This window comes from Liolophura sinensis, chromosome 1 (assembly GCF_032854445.1).
Source record: "Liolophura sinensis isolate JHLJ2023 chromosome 1, CUHK_Ljap_v2, whole genome shotgun sequence".
Classification (NCBI taxonomy): Eukaryota; Metazoa; Mollusca; class Polyplacophora; order Chitonida; family Chitonidae; genus Liolophura; species Liolophura sinensis.
In genome coordinates this window covers 47,275,710-47,298,952 of record NC_088295.1, presented here as the reverse complement: position 1 = coordinate 47,298,952, position 23,243 = coordinate 47,275,710, and the positions used below count along the sequence as shown (strand labels likewise).

At 40.2% G+C, this 23,243-nt stretch overlaps 1 protein-coding gene and 1 non-coding gene across 2 annotated transcripts; both read right to left on the bottom strand.

Annotated features, from left to right (window-relative positions):
- Positions 1-1,117: 1,117 nt before the first annotated feature.
- Positions 1,118-15,783, bottom strand: LOC135461479 (venom allergen 5-like). Its single transcript, XM_064738604.1, has 6 exons — positions 15,750-15,783; positions 5,956-6,027; positions 4,321-4,349; positions 2,586-2,768; positions 2,085-2,181; positions 1,118-1,365 (listed from the first exon to the last, which is right to left on the bottom strand). Exons 1-6 carry the CDS (start codon positions 15,781-15,783, stop codon positions 1,118-1,120), a joined length of 663 nt encoding a protein of 220 aa, XP_064594674.1.
- Positions 15,784-21,538: 5,755 nt separating this feature from the next.
- Positions 21,539-21,610, bottom strand: Trnap-agg (transfer RNA proline (anticodon AGG)). The gene has a single exon. It is a non-coding gene; the product is annotated as a tRNA-Pro (tRNA).
- Between the last annotated feature and the right edge of the window lie 1,633 nt (positions 21,611-23,243).

Below are 23,243 nucleotides of genomic sequence, written 5' to 3'. Positions count from 1 at the left end.
GCAAGCATTTCTTGCAGTTAAAATGCATCAGTCCAATTCCGTTGTTGTCTTCCCCTCATCAATGACAGCTGTTTACCGCTTCTGCTTGCAAGAATTCGTCCTGATCTTTAGCTCTGTTATTCTTTCGTAGTTATTTAGTTATTGCGTTGTTTTGAGAATTGATCTTGCAATAATAGACCCGGAATGTTTGTATATGTTTGACAACTTGCACACCCATGTTTCGACACGTAGATTCGCTGGTAAATTCATTTAGCATTATTTACTTATTTGACAGCATTTTATTTGATTGATTGATGTTTTACGCCATACTCAAGAATATTTCACTTATACGACGGCGGCCAGCATTATGGTGGGAGGAAACCGGGCATAGCCCTAGGGAAACCCACGACCATCCGCAGGTTGCTGTCAGACCTTCCCACTTACAGCTTGGAGAGGAAGCCAGCATGAGCTGGACTTGAACTCACAGCGACCGCATTGGTGAGAGGCTCCTGGTCATTACGCTGCGCTAGCGCGCTAACCAACTGACCAACGGAGGCCCCCGACAGCATTTTAACACCATACATATGTGATGCCAGCCAGATTGATAAGCGCGTAAGGAAACCGGTATATACCAACGGCCACTCGAGACACTAGTGAAACGTTCCACGAGTTTCCCCTATCTCATTTTTGAAATGCAAATAGGCTCTTGCTAACTTCATGCGAGACGACACAAAAGAGCCTGCACCGTAACTGCCATCAAGGCCGCGTGCACAATGGAGGCAGAAGAAACCAGAAAGGTGAGAACAAGACTGGGGCTTTAGCATCTTAACCAAGCAAGTCCGATCTGGATTGGGCTGAAAATATCCCCAGCTGACAGAAACATCCACTGGAGAGGTAAAAGTACACAAACCATCGTGATGCATGTAAAATCATCTAGTGCTGGCCAATCCTTATTTCAGCTTTAACAAGTTGTCAACTGGTACATTAGTTGCCATTGATCCCATTGATATTAATTTATTTTGATTGGTGCCTAACGTCATTCAAGCATTTTTTTCTTCAAAATACGATCTCACGGTTGGAGGATATTCGAGTGTCAGTGTTAAACCACTGACCATTAGCATGTTACCGACGAAATTTATCACGCGTGACGTACAAATGTGTACATCACATCTTGTACTGGTTGAAGACTTTCTTTCTGTAAGCACAGCGATGACCACGTACCCACCTGTGTATAGTGGCCTATTTCCCTCCAGCCTTCAGGTCCCAAGTATTTGGCGGGGTCTTGCCCGTACCTATACTTGTTAACCTCTTGGTACCAGCCTTCTACAGCCCCATCCCAGCTAGCATAACCGAACGCTCCGTTTTGTCCAGGGTACATTCCGTAAGCTGAAGGGTAAAAAAATTTCAGATATACATCTTTTTTTCTATTTTTAATGTGCACGTTTGAGAAAATGGACGTATGACCTACCAAGGAAATAATTCATCAGCAAATAGAGTAAAACTAGACTAGTGACGACAGTGTGAAAGTTGGCAAATGGCAAACGGTCACACGTAACCAGTGAAATCCTGCCATTTTAGAGAACCTGAAAAATTTATCTCAAATACATATACAAAGTAAGGCATAAGAGAAAACTGTCAACATTTTCTGATTCAGGCAGTTTAATTATTTATTCTTCGCGTGTTGTCTTCATGCTGCAGAAGGTAAAACATGGCAACGATAACGTAATAATGTGTAATAAGTCACTCACTGCTGATGTCATGGACATTTGACTTTTGCTATAACTGAAACTTAAATTAACATTTGACATTCTTTAGAAGTTGGTGATGAATCAAGTCAATGTAATATGCTTGACAAAGGTGCTCTACACGTGCACTGAAACGCTGGGCTAAATAAATAAATCAAGTTTTAATCCATGGCATGCCTTTGACTAGACACAAAATATTCAGGTTGTAATCCATGGCATGCCTTTGACTAGACACAAAAAATTCAAGTTGTAATCCATGGCATGCCTTTGACTAGACACAAAATATTCAAGTTGTAATCCATGGCATGCCTTTGACTAGACATAAAATATTCTTGGTATTAAAATATTTAATATTTATACCCGGTATATATCTGCTCATCTCCAGAGAGCTTTCGTGTCCAACAACGCACTGTTTGGCCCATTTTTCAGCAATTTTCGCAAGTTCGTCGTCCCAGTACTGGTGATAAATAAAACTGGGCATAAGTATTTCGATTTATTGTGATGATTTCAGGTATATGCTTTGACTTGAACAAGAATTTGCATTTAGCATATTGACAAACGAACTACATTATATTAAACTTACACAAACTACTTCTCAACACACATAATGGATACATACAATGAGGCAGTATGCACGTCACGTTTTAAAGCGTCCTGAAAAAGACGATTCAATGCGACCAGAAATTATTAGACGTTCTGCAGACACCTGGGGACTGAAACTCATGAAAATATACAACACTCTGCACATACATTAATGTATATATAAATACTATATTTTCGGACATTATCCTCATTATCGCCCTTAAATAATGAATATACAGGCTTGCCAGCATGCATATGGGCACTCTGAAATATGTTTACCATTTTCATCATGTTTGTTGCCGTGGGAACGACTCGCGCCCTGTGGTAATTATGTAACTCAAGGATTCTGGCGATGTCTTTGCGGCGTACACCTGAGCTGCCTTTGATGTAAGTCAAACTATCCCTGGCACACATGGTGCTGTTTGTAACTTTCTCGTAACCATTTATACACGTCGATCCCAGCTGAAATGAGCATTTATAACAATGGAAGAATTAGTAAGCATGTACTGTTTGACTATATCAAAGTATAAACTTTATTTGACATATATATGCATGCTTGGGTTTTAACATCGTACTTACCAGTTTTCACTCATACGACGACGAGGAGTCTTGTGGGATGTGTAAATATACTGTGTCTCCTTGTATATGACAGTCCCAGTGCTGCCGCTACTGAAGCATCGTACCGATGACACCAGACATGACACCCCGCGCCAAGCGAGGCAACAACAAGTATCATTTCCGGTATGACCCGACCCGATTTTTTAAACAATATTTAATTTTGAGGTATGTTATAAAACATTTTATGAAAGAACCTGAACTCATGTCTACCAGTTTCAGTGTATAATATGTCACGACTGGTACCACGACTGGTACAGTTAAATAGGTTGCGTAATGCATCTTAAAGAAGATTTTCTAATATTTCACCTAGATGTGCAAAACAATTACCTCATAATTAGAAAACAATATCATGAGGCGGAATAAAGGACTGATTTTATTCTCCGACTTCGAGGCAGATGCTCCAACCATTAGGCCACCGAAATGGTTGAGTGCAGCCTTGATTTACTGATGTATATACTTGCGGTGTGCATTCATAGCAGATGTCGATGATCATATACTATATACGCAAAAGCACGGCCAACAAATGCAAAGCCGCAATAAACTGGCCTTTATACACTTTTATACAGAATTTCACCAACTTCGTGAATATCCGGCATGAATGTGAGAATGTTTTCTGAAATAATAACATGAAAAACAGTCGTGCAGAAGTTGTGACTGGATATGCGGGCTTTGGTGAGGAGTGTTCCTAAGTTGAGGGCGTTTGACCGCGTTGGCCTGTTGATGGCGAAACCATTCTGCGCCATAGCATTTCTACATTATATGTGTCATGACAGTTAGGTTTGATTTACTGAGTTACAGCCTTTTGTTACAAAGACCCAGGAGCTTTGTTACCGCAATGCGTGGGAAGGTCTGTCAACAACGTGCGGATGGTCGTGGGGCTCTACCAGGATTACTCCCACCATTGTGCCGGCCGCCGTCGTATAAGTGGAATATTTTTGAATAGTGCGTAAAACACAGATCAATTAAATAAATAAGACGATGGCAGGTGATGGCGTAAGTTTTACCAAGACGTCAAAATTTTACACCCGAAAAGTCTACGTCTGAAAAGAAATAGAATTAATCTGGATTAATCTTAAATAGTCAAATGAGCGGAAGGTGTCATTCAAGCACGGTAATTGCATACGTTCATACACTTGTAGAATTACCATTGGGTAATCGGGTGGAAATAATGAGGTTGAAGCTTGATAAAGAAAGAAATTAATCAACGCTTAAATGAACACATTTAAGTAGTGACGAGTTGGTAAATAACCGGTTTTCGTACAGGTATATTGATACAGAAATCATATAAATCGAAGGAGAGCAGGACATTAAAGGAGCGAACATCTAATTCTTGTGCAGAAAAGATACGACACGCATGTGGCATACTACAGTTTGTATCAAATGATAACGAATTTACCTGTATGGCATTCGGATCCGGTTTTCCAACTGCAAGAAAAACCAACAAAGAAAAAACATATTTTATCTATTTCAAAACAAAAAGTAGGTGACTTAAAAACAAAACACACACATTTAACATAAAAGAAAATTTAGTTCCAGTACAGAAGCATCAGAGTAAACAGACCCTAAGTTACAGTAAACAAAAATCTGTTCTACATGTTTTGGTGAACCAGTTATTTTCACCTTGAATTTGCCACCTTCAAAATCGTGAGCATCACTGCATGAAGAAAGCTCTGAGGCAACTGTCGTGAGCAGGGGCAATGAATGTTGCATGAATTAAATATACATACATCATGTGTGAGATAAAGGAGTACTTTATCTGAAGACATAGACTCGTGTGTATCCCGTGCAGCATTTAATCTAATCTTTTTTGTTGCTGGTGGTGTTTTTGTTGGCTGTTTGTTTTTTGCATGCTTTTGTGGTTTTTGCTGGTCTGGTTGTAGCATTTGACATAATAATGACAGGATTAAGGCATTCATTATTCATATATATTGTTCATGAAAAGGCATGTTTGGACCCACACTTGAATGGCTCAGACTGAATTATTATACTCACTACACTTGAATCGCTCAGACAGCATCATTAAATACTAACTGCACTTGAATCACTCCGACTACATCATTATATACTCACTACACTTGAATCGCCCAGACAGCAGTATTATATGCTTACTACATTTGAATCGCTCAGATGGCATTATTATATACTCACTGCACTTGAATCACTCCGACTACATCATTATATACTCACTACACTTGAATCGCTCAGACTGCATTATTATATACCGCACTTAATACATATGAATCGCTCAGAATGCATTATTATATGCTGTACTCAATACACATGGGGGCCTCCGTGGTTCATTTTGCTAGTCTCTCACCATTGCTCATGCTGGCTTCCTCTCCGATCGTACGTGGGAAGGTCTTGCAGCAACCTGCGAATGGTCGTGGGTTTCCTCCAGGCTCTGCCCGGTTTCCACCCACCATAATGCTGGCCGCCGTTGTATAAGTGAAATATTCTTGAGTACGGCGTAAAACACCAATCAAATAAATAAATAAATCAATAAATCAATAAATCAATACACATGAATCGCTCAGATTACATTACATACCAACCACATAAATCGCTCAGATTGCATTATTATATACTCACTATATTTGAATCGCTAAGACTGCATCATTACATACTCACTACATCTGAATCGACCAGACTGCATTATTATATACCGTTATTATATATTCACAACAGGTGAATCGCTCAGACTGCATTATTGTATACTCACTACATTTTAATCGCTCAGATTACATTATTATGTACTCCCTACACTTGAATGGCTCCGACTACATCATTATATACTCACTACATATGAATCGCTCAAACTGCATTATTATGTGCTCACTACAAATGAATTGCTCAGCCTCCATCATTATGAACTCACTACACATGAATCTCTCATATTGAATTATTATATGCTTATTACATTTGAATCTCTCAGATTGCATTATTATATACTCACTACACTTGAATTGCTCAAACTGCATTATTATATACTTAGCACACTTGAATCGCTCAGACTGCATTATCATATACTCACCCGATACTTGTGTTGTGACACAGGACCAAATCATCAGTGTCCAGATCAGCTTCATCTTTTCAATCCAAATATCTGCAAACAGAAGAAAATGTATTCATTAAGAACGTTCAAAATCGTAATGTGCCTTTTTTAATCGGCAGTGTATCGATAATATAAAAACAGTGTTAACATATATATAAACTGGTGTGGTACACCATTTGGAAACTGATTTCATCCATTCACCTAGAAATACCTTGCGTCTTTTGGACATCGTTAAAAACTGTTGACTGTGTCTCGTACGACCAGAACAGATTGAAGTAAGAGTGTTGTAGAGCAGAGGCGCGGCCTGTGCGACTGCTCCACGAGAAGCAGGATTTCTCAACGATATTAGACAATAATCACGTGATAAAGAGATTCTACGACAGACACACGAGTATTGTACGACTAATCCACGAGTGTTCAACGAGTATACAGAAGTGGTACGACTTTACTACGCCAATGTCACGATTGTTCTAAAACTAACGTGCGAGTCTAACACGAGCTTCCCCCGATCGAGAAACGATTTCGACTATACGACTGTACTACGACAACAGTAGGACTGCAGCATGACTTGTACGATAGAGTGCCGAGTACAACAACTGCTCTACAACTATACCGCGATACATTTACGACTTAGCACGAGTAATCCAAATTTTCAACTTGTTCCAAAAAAAAAATCCGACTCACCAGGAGTGAGCCAGATCAGCACGACCTTCCAAGGATAAATTCATGACCTTTCACTGACAACGCCCGCGTCGCCCCGACATTTCACGAATTAAACACGTGGCGCACTCGGCACTAAAAATCGGCAAAACTCGGCTCCGTGTGAGAGCCCCTTTAAACTGTGCAGTAAATGACGTATTGTCACTGGCTAACTAACCGTACAATGAATGACTGGAAAGAGATCTGAAAGCGACGTAATTCTGAAAACAGACAAGCTTTTTCTGCCATACCACTTGCATTACGAATTCATTGCCCACAGCTATAACCTCCTGTATTTTATATGTTTGTGTGTCCATTAACAGCGAAAGATTGCAAAACTATAAACTATGAAGACTACGAACTATTTAAAAGCATTTAATGCAGTGGTGAAAGATTTACGAATGAATGCATTTCTGGGAGACTAAAAATAACAAGTTTCCCATATTAAGTATCTTGTATACATTTTTATATGTTTGTATGTTCATATATATTAAAGGATTGCAAGGTATTAACCAAGCAATTAGATTTAAAAGCATCTAATGCAGCGCTGAAGGATTCATGAATGAATTTATTTATGGGAGATTGAAAACAACATGTTATGCATGCTAAATATTTTCTGTCGGTGCGTTATAACAGACGTTTGACAGGACGTTTCATACAAGAAAATTTATACTCTCGTAGAAATATTAAATCACGGCAACGCTCTTTCATATTGTAAGAAATCGAGGAAATGTAACGGTTAACTATCCCCAATGCCGTGTAGTTTATACATGCCACATTCGGTACTTCTACACGAATCTCATATTTTCCATTGCTGGACTGATCGTGATTTTGGGGTGTTCTATGTGGCATGGAAGATTTTTCAGAAAAAAAATCTGAGTTGAGCCTTAACTAGTCCTTTATCAGTTGTTGTTGTTTCTTATTAAGTACCCAATTGACATTGTCAATATTTAAGTGACACGTTTGGCATCAATAGCCTCTCGTTTTCTTTGATTTCTTTAAATCCTTATGAAACCTAAATAAGGGATTTAAATTTTTACTTTTTACGCTTTCCTGAGTTACCGTTGGCATCAAGTGTGCATTCTACCAAAACAAATCCGACTATGTGGACATCTCCCTTACATATACATGCGGAGCCGTGTGTCAAACGATGGCGTTTCAATGCTTTAATTCTGCTTCAGCCACAGTATGCATGACAAAACATGATTCAAGACATTGTATGTATCTATGTATACACGTATGCTTGTTGTTTTACGTGGTACTTCTCAAATTTTCAGTCATATGACGACAAGGTGTGTGTACATACACTATACTTGTTGTAGCAGGGCGAGATCATGCCACCAAAGTGCTGCCCCGACTGAAGTATGATGCCAAAGACACCAGACATGACACAACCCCATCCAGTCACATTATGCTGACACCTAGTCAGCCAGTCCTGTTACCTTGCTCTATAACCTCTAAGTGCTGCACGCCAAACGAGGCAGCAACAAGTACCAAATCTTGTGTTTGATCCAGGGGTCTCCCGACTTCGAGACTACAATATATTGTTATCACGGTGAGTGTTTACTCCACATGGCTGATCTCCAACCGCTCACAAATAAATTGGGAATGTTAGGTGTATGATAAAAAGAAAGAATACAAAAATAACCACTGTCCTTAACAGGTAAGCGAAAAATAATACATATAAAAATATAACGCGGTCATTATCTCAGCACCATCCTATTGTGCAGCCCTCACCTTGACACTGTTGTTTCTGTTAATTTCAAAAAGTATTTTAGTCATTTGTTATTGTACTTAAGTCGGTCTTGTTGATGGTGTATTTGATGTACACATTTTGCATTCTACCTGCTTGACAAGCATGCGTTAATTATTACAATTTTCCGCCCTCTTTAACCCTGAACCGATACATCAGATAATATGTCAACTCTAACAGATAGAACAGATACACGTGTCAAGTGCACATAGCTCAAGGCGACATGGGCATGCGCGAATGGTCATGTGACAGGTACTCAGAGCTGTAGAATCCGTATAGTTGGGCCTTCGTGGCTCAGTTGGTTAGCGCGCTAGCGCAGCGTAATGACCCATGAGCCTTTCACCAATGCGGTCGCTGTGAGTTCAAGTCCAGCTGCTTCCTCTCCGGCCGTACGTGGGAAAGTCTGACGGAAACCTGCGGATGGGCGTGCGTTTCCCCCGGGCTCTGCCCGATTTCCTCTCACCATGTTGGCCGCCGTGGTATAAATGAAATATTCTTGAGTACGGCGTAAAACACCAGTGAAACAAATAAATAAACAGTAGAACCCGTACATGTGAACTAAGTACAGATGATGATATTTGGCACTTGTATCAGTTTTACTGTTAACAATACAGCTTAACCACACTGTGGTCTTACACACATCTATTTTGCCCACCCATCGTGGAATATTAATTGACCAATTTCTACATGACCAACTACATGATTGCAACTAAAAATTAATGATCTTCTTGAATGAAACACCAATATTTATTTATTTATTTATTTATTTATTTATTTCATTGGTGTTTTACGCTGTACTCAAGAATATTTCACTTATACGACGGCGGCCAGCATTATAGTGTGAGGAAACCGGGCAGAGCTCAGGGGGAAACCCACGACCATCCGCAGGTTGTTGACAGACCTTTTCACGTACGGTTGGAGAGGGAAACACCGATAAAATAAACAAATAAATAAATAAGTGAAAGTCAACGTATGATTATGGCTTAACGCCAGTTCGACAGTATATTTTAGGGATGTCGTGACGAGATCATGTATAGCTCGTGACCATACGTAGGTAGATGCCAGACCTTCCCACGTACCGGCATAAATGAGTTAATCTGCACTGTCATCACATTTATCAGTGTGTACTGTTGTACACACGCTTGTACAGTTATACCATTGTTGAACATCTTTTGCTTTGACTTCACCTGTTGTAAGCTTCACGTCATCATATGCACAGGTATACATCACACATGAGAACACATGTCACTCCACATCTTAGTTAATTCTTCTCAAGCCATTGTAATATAGGGAACGTATGCGTGGCTATTATTTTAAGCATTTATAGACGAGCGTTCGGAATTTAAAAAAAAAAACACGACTGAGATAAATAAATGTACTGTATAATCTTCTATATTTAAGCTGCCACTTCGATGCATGCAAGTGGCCAAAATAAATTGTTCTTAAATTGCTCACCGACAAACCGAACCGACAGCAAAGGTTAATTTTTCCCGAAGTTTTAATCATTAAAACTTACTTAAGTATACATATAGTGCTTTTTTGTATCCTCTACATAACATTGAGAACTGAGCTAAACTTGTCTAACAAGCATTGTCAGGGAATCAACGACACCTGTTCAAAGGTTAAAGTGATATTAGCTTAATATACATATTGCAGGCCTGTCATCAACCTTCGGATGGTCGTGAGTTCCCCCCGCGCTATGACTAGTTTCCTCCCACCATAATGCTGGCCGATGTCGTATAAGTGAAATATTCTTGAGTAAGGCGTAAAACAGCAATGAAATAAATAGATAAATAATACATACTACAAATGTATCAACAACTAGACTTAAAGTGAATGAAACTTACCACTGTCCAGTTCATACTAAATATTCTTTACAAACATTCCCAAATGTCATCTGTGTCAAGTCAGGAGTTCAAATATGTATGCACTTTATAAAGACAATGAAAAAAGAGGAAACTAATTATCACTCAATATCCGTATCAACTTACTCAAGATGAGTCTTACACGTATAGTAAACGCACATGTACAAGATACGAGCTGAAATACTTGAAATTGTTTGCATCCTTCAAAGATAAAGTTAGCACCGTTAAACAAAAGGGTCATTAGCTCGCTGTCTTACTCAGTCGGTACACAATACGCATATGCCTTCTGCAGCAGATCAGAGCTAACCGACCATAGAGATGCACTGCGGAGCTGATGATATCAGACATTAACGTACTTGATAAGTAAAACCAGAAGAAACGGCTAATGAATGGGCTTGGTTTAGTATTCATACATTTCTGTGCTGTTCTGTGCTATATACCAATAGATATGGAAAGTGAATGCCCAAGTAGCAATGTCACTCTCTATATACTATTTTGATGGTGATAGTAGATTGAAGGAGAACAGCTACTGCTGAATAAAGCGCTGATCGTTATATTATAATATCCCACCGCAATAACACTGTTCTGTGAATTAACGAGTGAATGAAAGATTATGATTTAATGTGACTACTGCAATATTGCTGCCATACAGCGGTGAGAACATTGTTCAAATCCGATTTCGTTGCGGTAATGAGAACATCCAAAATCAATCAAAACAGGCAAGACATTTTAAGGCCATCTAAAATAGCACAAACTTCAGCTAAAATTCAAAATCATATATAAAATATGTCATGCAGAAAAGAGGCCTCCGTGGCTCAGTTGGTGAGCAGCGCAATGACCCAGGAGCATCTCACAAATGCGGTTGCTGTGAGTTCAAGTCCAGTTCATGCTGGCTTCCTCTCCGGCCGTACGTGGGAAGCTCTCCCAGCAACCTGCGGATGGTTGTGGGTTTCCCCACGGACTGTGCCCGGTTTCCTCCCACCATAATGCTGGCCGGCGTGGTATAAGTGAAATATTCTTGAGTACGGCGTAAAACACCAATCAAATAAATAAATAAATAAATCATCCAGAAAATTGTATTTTACAACATATAATTGTATAAGAAAATGCAGGTTTGATGACGAAGTGGATGACATCACACAGTAGACACTCAGAAATATAATATTCTCATCGAGAATATATTTGCCTGTTATTTGCCAATTAGGGCACCTCATTGATACTACTTGGTCTCCTACTGGAGTCCTGCTGCTAACGGAAGGAGAGGCTGCTATTATTTAAGCATTTACATGAACAGTTGGAATAACACCCTAAATGCCTGAGGTAAACTGACAATAAACCGGTTTTCGCTGGTTATGTTCATTTCACCATTTGCCAACTATCACACTGTTGTTGCTACTGGTTTCTACGTACAAGATGAGAAACCAAGAGTAGAGAGAAGATTTGTAATCCTGTAGGAAATGGATAACCGCTAGTGACTCAACTCTCAAAGAGAAATTACTACAGGTTTTTGACATGGAAATGGCAACTTCTGAAATAAAACCAAAAGAAAACACATTTTTTTAACCACCTAAAAAAATAAAGCCACGTTTAAGCTATGTTTTGTAAATATAATTTAAAAATCTACAGGATCTATAGAATCTGGTATACCCTCATCGTCTTTGAATACTCAATGGCAACTTTGCCGGCGACGTTGTCCAACAGAGGAAACATACAGACAACTGTTTATTCTAAAACATTTGCCAAATCAACACAGCCAACGAAATAAATCTTCAATTCACTTAGAGTTACTTGGCCTCACTCTTTGGAGACATTCTTTGAATATTACATTGAAAACCAATGACAGGTAAATAGCATACATTGTGATATGGATGGACGTGAATATCAGGTGAAATACATTAGTCAAAGTTCAAACAGGAATATAGGATCCGTTATGATAAATAGGAAATTCATATGAGTTCTGTTGTGAACTCGTTAAAAAACGGACACATTAATGGACGAAGACCTTGGTATACAATACATTTTTAATGTGATTGTGTGTTAAATGTAATGACAACACAGCATTTGGAGTAATTATAGTCCAGTGACGCCTAATAACATCATTGCATATATATTAAGCCATTGTGCTAGGGGTCGTGTAAATTGCTACTATTTATCCATTTAAATGAACAGTTAGGTAAATTAACAAATGGCCGTATTTCACCGGTTACGTGTGACGACTAGCTATCACACTGTCGTCGCTGCTTTGGTCTTACTCTCAACGCTCTACGTCTTTAATTATATTTAGCCTCATATAACCTTGAGACTATAAAAGATAACTCACCAAATCACGCATTTACGTCAATCAGCACAAAACCACAGAAACAGAAACATCTCAAACCGACTTGAATTGTACAATGCATACAGGTTTTTAGTGAAGTGTCATATTATTGACGATGGGCAGGAAACGAATAAACTATCGGTGAAACAGATAGACGAGCAGATGTCACCCGGCGACAGTGAAGTACCTTATATTGGCTTTTGTATTGTTTTGATGGCGCCAGTGTCAAAAAAATATATGGAGCCAGTTGCGTAACCAGCATATACAATATTTAGTACTTCACATGGCATACGCATGTACTCTTGACAGCAAACACTTGAGATATGCAGATGGTCCATGTTGTGGTATTGGACAACAGAATTGTCAGATCCAGAGAGGTGAGGCTCAACGAGTGTGAAGCATATGTTTCATTGTAGCGAAAAAAGTGTACCTGCTCAGTTGGTACTTCAAACTACTGAATTTTTACGTCGATGGCACATCCAGCCATTGTCCGATTCTTTACTGTCCAAACAATCAGAAGTCAGAGGCACACAAAGGGAGGTAACTGCAGTGGCATAAAAGTACGTGATCGTTGGGTAAAAGGAATTGTTGAAATGTTACTAAAATCTCCACAGCAACAAGTGCTTTGACGTGCAAGAGTGCTTTGATTGCTTTTCTCTTTTTCGATGATGCAACTTCTGTCATGACTACACCCACTTAGTCCATTGTCACATTCGGGGACATGAACTTAAGGAGAAACCTATGAAAGCCGGATGAGGTACCATTCGAGCGGTTTGCTCCGTCCTCGTGTTGTGCGTGGCGCGGGACGAGGTGTCCTCGTCCGGCTTCCACATAAACCTGTTTCAAAAGATTTTATAAAAACTTGGAATCTGATATTGATTTATTTAGCTAGTTAGCTAGTTAGTTAGTTAGTTTTTTTTAATTTTTATTATTTTAGAAAAACATCTATATCTTAGATTTGTATTAATATTAATGTTGGCCTTTATAGACCCGTTTTATGTATTTCTTTAGCGCAATATTCCTAGCCCTGGACCACAATATCATAAAGTAATGCAGCATATATGCGCCAATACAAATGTCTTTCTTGTCGTTCTGTAGATTTCTTTATATAAATGGTAAACTCAATAAGAATATTATAATTATAATTAAATTATTATAAGCACTGAAAGGTACATGAGGGCTATTTTATTATCAAATATCATAGCATGCACGCAATGTGTTCAATGCAGATTGTGTCACAGGCAGTTATTTCTGTCAATCAAATATGTAGCTTACATGTAGGCCTCCTACGTCTTTGCAAACACTGTGTAACCTAGAACTTTTTCCAATAATGCTGCACAACTGAGGATTTTTTTTTTAAGAAAAAGTTGGATACTAGCGCGAGATCCTTTGTTATTGCCTTGTGAACGTGAGATCTAATGCTGTATGCGTTGCTTTGCTTGAGTGTGAGATGGTTGGCTATTGCCTCGTGAACGAGAGATGTATCTTTGTGAGCGTTGCTTTGCTTCAGCCAGTAATATTTGTACAACATGTTTTGAGGGTATTGTGTGACTGTGTACTGACCAATGGAAGCCAAGAATCACTCTATGAAGTATAAAAATAAGTCAGAAATCATAGTTGGTTGGCAAAATGGTTAACAACAGGGAAACCAATTAAACTTTTCGGAAGCAAAAGCACATGCAGTATTAACGTGAATTCTGAGGGCCTCCGTGGCCGAGGGAGTTAGCACGCCAGCGCGGCGCAATGACGCAGGAGCCCCTCACTAATGCGGTATCTGTGAGTTCAGGCCCAGCTCTTGCTGACCGGCCCCGATGGCTCAGTTGATGGAGCGTCCGCTTTGGGGGGCGGTAGATCCAGGGGTCGCGTCACACCTAAGATCTTCTTGTAGCTTCCTCGTTTGGTGTTCAGCATTAAGGGGATAGTGCAACGACTGCTTGGCCTGTATCAGTATAATGGTTCGGGTGAGACCGCTTACTTGGTAACTTACTTCGGTAAGTCGTCTCAGTGAAGCAGCGCTAGATAAAAGGGCGGTGGTAATCCGTCCTGCAATATTACACATGCATTTACTCTAAGGGCTCATTAGATGAAAAATTGTTAAGTACGACCTTAAAACCTAAGCACTCACTCACTCCAGCTCTGCGGCGGTACGTGGGAAAAGGTGTTATTTTTCCACATAAGTGATGTGATATTCTGTAAGAATTGTGTTTGAGTGTATGTTGAGAAATAGAGTATAGAGTCATGGCGGTATTGGAACAAATTCATTTGACCAGCGAAGTCTGTCGTTCCTAACGGATAGACATTCGACATGGTGCCAGAAATGTCAGATTTACGTCGCCAAATTCGATCCTCCAGAACCCTTTGTCTTCGAGCACCCAACAAATTGCGAATGATGGAGAGATTTCTGCGATTTCGTCACGCCTCGAAACTGTACTGGCAAGATAATGGCGACATGGAGGTCAGCTGACTGATCTACGCATCGGGTTCCCAGGCAGAACATGTATTCAAGTCCTTCGTCTTTGAAAAAAAGTCTTTCGACTTTGCAGTGGTTCTTCAAAAGTTCAACAATCCCGAAGAGAAACACGGTGTTTGAACGAGTACAGTTTCATCAATGCAGTCAAGGTGAGACTGTCGAATCATTCATCAGAAATCTATATGAGCTCAGTGAACACTGCGAATTTGGTGATAGCAGAAATTCATTTATTAGAGACAGAATTGTTAATGGGTTTTTGGACAAACAAGCGTCACAGAAACTTCAAATGAAATCTGACCTAACACTAACAAAAGCGATTGATTTTGCCCGCCTGTCAGAACCTGTCAAAAGTCAAAACAAAGCTCCACAGGACAGCGCTAACGAAGTAGGTCACGCTCCTCGAAATAGAACTATAGTCCATGCCAGACATAGAGGTGGCAGAGTTAACCGAAGCCAGGGTGAAAGGTCGAAACATCAGGCTGGTACTGAACAATCTACTAGACAGCAACAGCCAAAATGAACAAGCTGCAACCTGATACGTGTGCGCAACAAATGTCCAGTGAAAAAGGCAACTTGTAATCGATGTCATAATAAAGGGCACTAGTCACACGCAAACTTGGTCGTGGGGCCATCATAGGATAGAAGTGAAACAACGACTGACAGACTCACCCGTGTTAGCGTTAGAGCTAAAGAAGCCAACCATGGTTTCAGCAGACGCACCCGAATACGGAATTGATGGTGTCCTCCTCCAGCTCCATGGATCCAATTTGAAACCAGTTGCCTACCCATCGAAGTCCAAGTATAATGATAAGTTAGTTCAGGTTCGTACAAACTGGTCGATTATTATAATTCAAAATGAGATCTTGTTTCGTGCATTTAGGTCTAAGAAACCCATTCGTAAGGTATACGCTTGGTTCAGGGCAAAAAGCAATCAAATATAAGTTCAGCAAGATCTGTTAACTTAACCTGGAGAAGTGAATTTCTCGAAATCATCTCCAGAAAAGCGTTATCATCAAGTTCAACATAACAAAAATCAATAGAAAAAAGTAAATTACTAATTTTTTTTTTCAAAAAAGAAATCGAAAAATTATAATTGAGCTTTTAGTATTGATGGACTTCCATCTGCATTGAAAAAGGTAAATTCCGGTTCGGGGCTCAGTTGGTTAGCGCGCTAGCACAGCGCAATAACCCAGGAGTCTCTCACCAATGCGGTCGCTGTGAGTTCAAGTCCAGCACATGCTGGCTTCCTCTCCTGTCGTAAGTGGGAAGCTCTCCCAGCAACCTGCGGATGGTCGTGGGTTTCCCCCAGGCTGTGCCCGGTTTCCCCCCACCATAATGCTGGCCGCCGTGGTATAAGTGAAATATTCTTGAGTACGGCGTAAAACACCAATCAAATAAATAAATAACTCTAATTCCGGTTAACCCAACTTAGGAGCAATACCGAGCAATTTTTCAGTCATTTGACGACGAAGAGTCATTAGTGTGTCATGTGTCCACATGTACATATACTGTGTCTTCTTGGGACACGGCGAGTCCATGCCAGTCCAAGGTGTTGCGGCCACAGAGGTATCGTGCCGAAGACACTAGACGTGACCAAGTCAAATTATACTGACACCGGGCCAATCCGTCGCTTTTCCTTGCTCTAACTTCCTAGTTCTGAGGCAAAGCAGCAGTACCGTTACCAGTACTAGTGTTTGGTATGACCCGACTCGGGTTTGATCCCAGGTATCCCGACTTCGAGGCGGGTTTTACAAATATTCTTCCGAGTAGTGACCTGGAATGCCCTTTGTAGTTGATTGTTTTGGAGCCTAGATGCACGACACCATGACTGTAAGTTTACCACCTGAGGGTCTTGAGACTTTTTATAATATTATTCGGAAAGCTGATAATTCCCCGTCTATATGAAGGGTGGCGTGCATTATTCCATTTGCAAAATCGGTAAGCTAAATAATCGTTAGTGGCTAAAGGACGGTGGTATCCGGTTTGCTTCACCCATGAAACTGATCGCCATCGTATAAGTGAGAAATTCTTCCCACGTACGACCGGAGAGGAAACCAGCATGAGCTGAACTTAAACACACACAGCGACCGCATTTGTGAGAGGCCCTTGAGTCATTGTGCTGCACTGGCACGCTAACCATACCCCCGTGGAAACCCCTGAACAATATTGGTTGCGATATGAAGAATAGCTGCGAGGGTTTCATAATTAGGATCAGGTCGTATACCTGGCGACGTGTAAACAACTAGACTCTAGGTTTCTAGTGCAATAGGGAACTTGTTGATGAAACACAAGCTTGACAACAGTGGGGGGGTGGGGGATCAACAGCTTCATCAATAGTAAGCCGGTTGTTGCGCGCTGAAGGGTGTTGTACCTCTCGTGTGTGAGGATGTTTAGTCGTTATAATGTATCTGCATTGACTGAATGAATGAATGAGGTTTAACGCCACAGAGGCAATATCGCAGCCATACATGCTGTGACAAGAATGTGTTAGGACCAGAAACAGTCGTGGTTTTCTACATAACAATGTATGAACACAACCAAAATCAACTTGAAATGGAAAAAGACAGACACAAACAAGAGCCGTTAAGATTTGTAAAAAAAAGTATAGATTAAATACTTATTTTATATTATATACAAACTAAATCTGATTGGTTGAGGTAGTTGACTTAGTTATTTGTTTGATTGGTGTTTTAAGCTGTTCTCAAGAATATTTCACATACGACAGCGGCCAGCATTACGGTGGAAAGAAGCCTAAATCTTTTGATATAGATACCAATAACTTTTAAATATCCAATGACAGCATCGTTAGCAACATTGACAAGTAATTAAGACATATTGTCAAGTGTGTAGAATCTTCGTCAACTGTGGGTTAAACAGTCTGAACGGTCAGCTATACGAAAAGGCAACTGTCAAACTGACTCATAACAATATCGGGAGGTTTTCTGATTCATTGTATTTACGATTTTTATCGACTTTTGTCAGCAAATAATGGAACACTAAACACAGAAGAGATTCAGATACATGGCGGCAGTCATGTTCGGCTATTTGGTTCTTGGGCTCTTCAGTGTTTGGAGGTAATATAATATACCCTTCAATGCATAACCTATCCACCACACTCCTCATGTCTGATGTGACATCGTCTCTGCATCTTTCTACTTTATCTACGTAAAAGTTTGCTTTACTACTGTTGTTTGTATGTCTAGGAACGTGGGGACCTCAGTGGTCTAATGGTTATTGTTTTCTTACAGCACAGTGATCCAGGAGCTTCTCGCCAATGTGAGTTTAAGTCCAGCTTATGTTGACTTACTCTCCGGTCTGGCAGCAACACCTGGATGGTCATGGGCTTCCCCTGGGCTCTGTCCACTTTCCATCCGTCGTTGTATGATGAATGAATATCAGTTCGTTCTTCAGAACGGTGTAAATCACCAATCACATAAATAAATAAATAGGCCTATAAATCCCAAAGGGTAACTTTTTGTATAATCATAGGCTTACAACAGGGCGGTAGGGACTTTGCTTCTTCCCCAATGTTTGAAGCCCTTCAGGCTCGGAACAAAAGAAAAAAACTTCGTATTACATAAAATCTTAATGTTTTAAATTATGTTAACGTTGTAGGCCGCTTGTCATCGTGTGTCAACAAAGAGGCCAGAGGAATACTGGAACATTAACCGTCCATATAGACTATAAACATACATTAAACGGATTGGTCTAAATGTGGGATTAGGGTTGCGCCTTTGCTGACTTTTGACAGCGGGTCTCTTCTCTTCGTCTTTCATCTTTAGCCTCCATCATATCGGCCTAGGCCAAGGTCAGTTCCCTTAACATTGCCACGTGATCATTTCAGAAACGAGTGTCTCGTTAATTTCAGGTGTTCACGAAATTCGGTGAAATGCTGTATGAGTGTAAGTAAAAGGCATATTATTTCGGCCTTGTATTGGATGGATGTTATGGAAGTTACAGAATAAAACCCTAACTGAGGTAAATTGACAACAGGCCGAATTTGACCGGTTATGCGTGACAATTTGCCATGTATCGAACTGTCGTCGCTGCTCTGGATTTAGGCCTACTCTCTGTGCTGTACCACTTTTGTAGTTTTGCATAATATATACGACCATCAGGGTCTACAAGCAATACAGATTAGGACAGGGAATTTATAGATCCCCCTCCTCTAACTGCTAGTGGGGCCTTGGTGACAATAAGCGGTTGAGGGTGCTCTTTCGGCCGTTTGCCTATTGTAACGTTCGTTGAAGACCACTTGTCTTCCACCAGCATAGTGTGGATGTGTGGTAAAAGGTCACATGTGAGAAAATTCCCTTGAAGCTTGTCGAAAGTCTCTGGTTTTTGCCGGGCTTTCGAGTTTCTTCCACCCACAAAGTCCACATTTCAGTCACTGCTTTTAGTTGTCCTGACTGGTGTACATGTTGTAGATAAAATACTACATTAATCGGATAATCAGTGATAAACCAAAGCAATTCGCTTCATATTTGTTTTATGAACCCCAACCCTGGGTCACCAGGTACATGTAAGGTCTCCAGCCCCTGTTAGTTTGCTATTCCTGAACACGTCGCTCACACAAGCTACATGTGATGCCAAATAGTGCATCCTTACGCTCCGAAACTTTGGCGTTAACAAAAGATGGAGACAAGTGGATGACAAGGGCGGAGAGATTTCTCTGCTTGTCTTCAGACCATTTGTGTTACGAAACAAACGAGTCTGGCGTACGTTACCTGAACTTCAACAGAACGCCCAGGGCAACAGATACACAGCCATCATAACACTTTACGCAATTCACACAACAGCAAAAGGAAAACATGGATGAAAAAATAGTTCCTAGACTTGATGCAGTTTATACAATGTAAAGGAAACTTACAAAGTTTACCTTCCTGTGTGACGCACATGAAGGGTAAAATCAACACCTGAGAATGCAGTTTCCAAGCACTTGCAACACTTTTTGGACATTTCCTTCCAATTTCAGCACAATTTCCGCACAAGGTCTGCGTACCTCCGCAGGAAATTGATAAATCTAGGTTTTTTCACAGGGTCTGATTTATTTTCATAAATGATAAAACATCAAGCATATCGTTTAATGCTGATCTGTTACCCTCAGGATGTGCTTGTTTGATACCAAGAGACAAGCAAGTTGACGTGGTGACTTATCGGTACAGTATCAGATGTCTTCAAGGGGAGAATCAGTTGGCAAAGTAGGTGAATGGTAAATTTGCTCTTGACAATTTAAAATAAGACAATCATAAGCAAACGAATAAAAGAGGTGAACTTTTAAACACCTTACAACCAACAAGGAATCGTCTTGAACTTAAGATTATGTAAAATCAAATGGGGCAAAACAGGCGAGGAGTGGCTACAAACGAGGAGTGGTCTAGGGACATGCAACTTTCACAACCATGTTCAAATCACAATACAACTCTTTATACCTACCTGTTTGGGGAGTTTAACAGTATTGTATCTGAGGCTATCCTCCACATAAGGATTTACTACTCCAAGAGAAATTGCTTACAAAACATACACAAGATGCCTAGCACACGTACACATTAACTGTAACAAATTTGTAGAGGGATGTTAATGTGTACCGTGCATTCAGCTTCTTTGTGTACACTTTAAATGTGTACCAAGTTGTGTACTCGTGCTTGATATACGTCTTCTTTACATGTACAAATCACACATGTGTACAAAGCGCTACACATTTGCTTTTTCAAAGTATATAATATATATATATATACAACTTTGTTTTTTTTCTCGGTCTGAAATGGTTTTCTCTCTGGCTCAGCCATGCATGCCACTGCATACGGAGCGTGCAATTTGCTACTATATACGCACTTTCATAAACAGTTAAAATAAAAGAACTGAGGTAAATTGACAAGCAGTCCGATTTTACCTGTTACGTGTGTAACCATTTACCAACCATCACACTATCGAGCCGCTCTTGTTTTACTCTCCCTCTCTTACCATTTTACTTTAGTGTTTTGTTTCCTACTTTGTTTCTTCATATTAGTTGCCATCCTGTATGGAAACAGAGCGTTATGAATATGAACTATTTTCATTTTTTTCTAAATTTTAGACTTTTCATCCAGTTTTTAAAATGAACTTAAACCATATTTCCTCTAAGCGCGTGTATTTATTGAATATGTGGATTTGAGAGTTGGGGGTGGGTGTTTAAATTGCATAACAAGAGTTCCCAATTAACTGCAGTCAGTCAAAAGGAGATACATTTACCTCCCATACAGGGCAAACTTTTTTCAATCTATTCCGTATACTGGTATCGTGAAGATGTAGGCCAACAGGCACCCACCAAACAACCATCCACAAATCATTTGTTGGGACTATCACCTCAACCCCCAACCCTAACCCTGTCTGCAGAATTATTTAATTTTTAAAATTTTTTGAATGGGAGCAAATAGAATACAAGAAGTATAGTAATACGAGAGACAAAACGCTACCAAGGGCTTGTCCGGGAATTGAACCCGGGACCTCTCGCACCCTAAGCGAGAATCATACCACTAGACCAACAAGCCACCCACACCCCACTGTCAAAATTTAAGTAGTGACAAATGGTGCATGGTCGGACGTTTGTCAGTTCCTTAAAATTGTTTTTGTGTCTTTACTGTATGCAGATTCATGTGTTTTTCAAAACATATATACTTCCTAATCAGTGCCGCGCCAGAACAGTATGTCTTATTTACAGAAACCAGCGACTACTGTACTGTAAGTACGTCAATCATTACAACAACAACAATCACGTTACCGGCGGGCTACTTTGGCTCTCACTTTCATCCTCATCGGTACTCGATAAAACAAACTATGAATTTAAATTTTTAAAAATGTGGTTTTCTAACTACACCTGAAATTTTACACAGAAAATGTGGGGCATTCCAGCGGGGCGTAGCCTACATAACTCCGCCCACTTTATTCTAGGGTATAAACAAAGACACGTGGTGCTGTTTTAGCACCAGACTGCATGGGAAGCCGTTTAAAAGGAGTTTAGAAGTCTTGTCACGTGAACTCGGACAAGTACCTTAATAACAGACAATGAAAGCTCCATTGTTACGGTGATAACTTTACAGCTGCCATACCCAACTGATTATACATTCATTTATGTGATTGGTGTTTTCACTTATAAATTTTCGATCACACAGTGGCAGCATGATGGTTTGTGGGCGGGTGGGGGACACAGACCTTCCCATGTACGAGCACAACGGGATCCATCATGGGCTAGACTTGAACTCACACCGATCTATATGATGAGAGGCTTCTGATCGATTCACTGTACAGCACTAGCCCCGTAACCACTTGGCATAATGAAACCACTTTGTAATGAAAAAAATAAAAAATTAAACTTTATGTATGTCAGCTACCTTGCCAATGAATATATACATGTGATCTAGTGTTGTCTTTTCTTCTAACTTCCGTGGTTGCAAAGCATGATCTGCTCTTAGGTAAGGGGATCACATATAGAGGGCTTGCATGTGACATCATCACATTGGCAAAAAAAAAAAAGCCAGGAGTCACGGTGCTCCAAATTGACTACCAAAAGTAGGTCATACAGCCCCTCTTTTGTCTTGATATCAGCTAGATTGATGACAATCCAAGGTACGTACTTGCGAATATCTCTTTTGGGAACTGGATTTAAAAGAATACAGGATTGATTCCAATTCGGTGTCGTGTGAGATACGCAAGTCCAGCTAGGTTATGCCCAGCCCAAGGTGAGTGAGTGAGGGCTTGGGTATTAACGTCGTACTTAACAATTTTTCAGTCATATGACGACGAAGGAATCCTAAGAGTGCATGTAATGTGCCTCCTTGATGGAGAACAGATTTCCACCGCTCTAGTGCTGCTTCATTGAGACGCCTTACCGAAGGCAAGTAATTAGGCGCCTCGCCCGAGCCATTATACTAACATGAGTCGTTGCACAATTAATCCCCTTCGTGCTGAACGCCAAGCGAGGAAGTTCTAAGCTTAAGGTGAATTTAGGTCTGGCAGATTTATTCAAGCGTGAAAAAGCCTGTATAGTATAACCCAGGAAACTACAAGTGTACGTGTCTCAACTCAGCCAAAGATCAGCACTGATTCTGTGTCCCTGACATGAAGGGGTGGTTATGTCACATATAGCCCTCTATATACCAGCCTTCCAGAAAAGATATTTGTTAC

Excerpts from the sequence above, each read along its gene's own strand:
- LOC135461479 (XM_064738604.1), bottom strand. The coding sequence starts at position 15,783 with ATGGTTGGCTTCTTTAGCTCTAACGCTAACACGG. Across the intron at positions 6,028-15,749 it reads TAGCTCTAACGCTAACACGG|ATATTTGGATTGAAAAGATG; the intron begins GTGAGTCTGTCA and ends TTCTGTTTGCAG. Across the intron at positions 2,769-4,320 it reads CGGATCCGAATGCCATACAG|CTGGGATCGACGTGTATAAA; the intron begins GTAAATTCGTTA and ends TGCTCATTTCAG.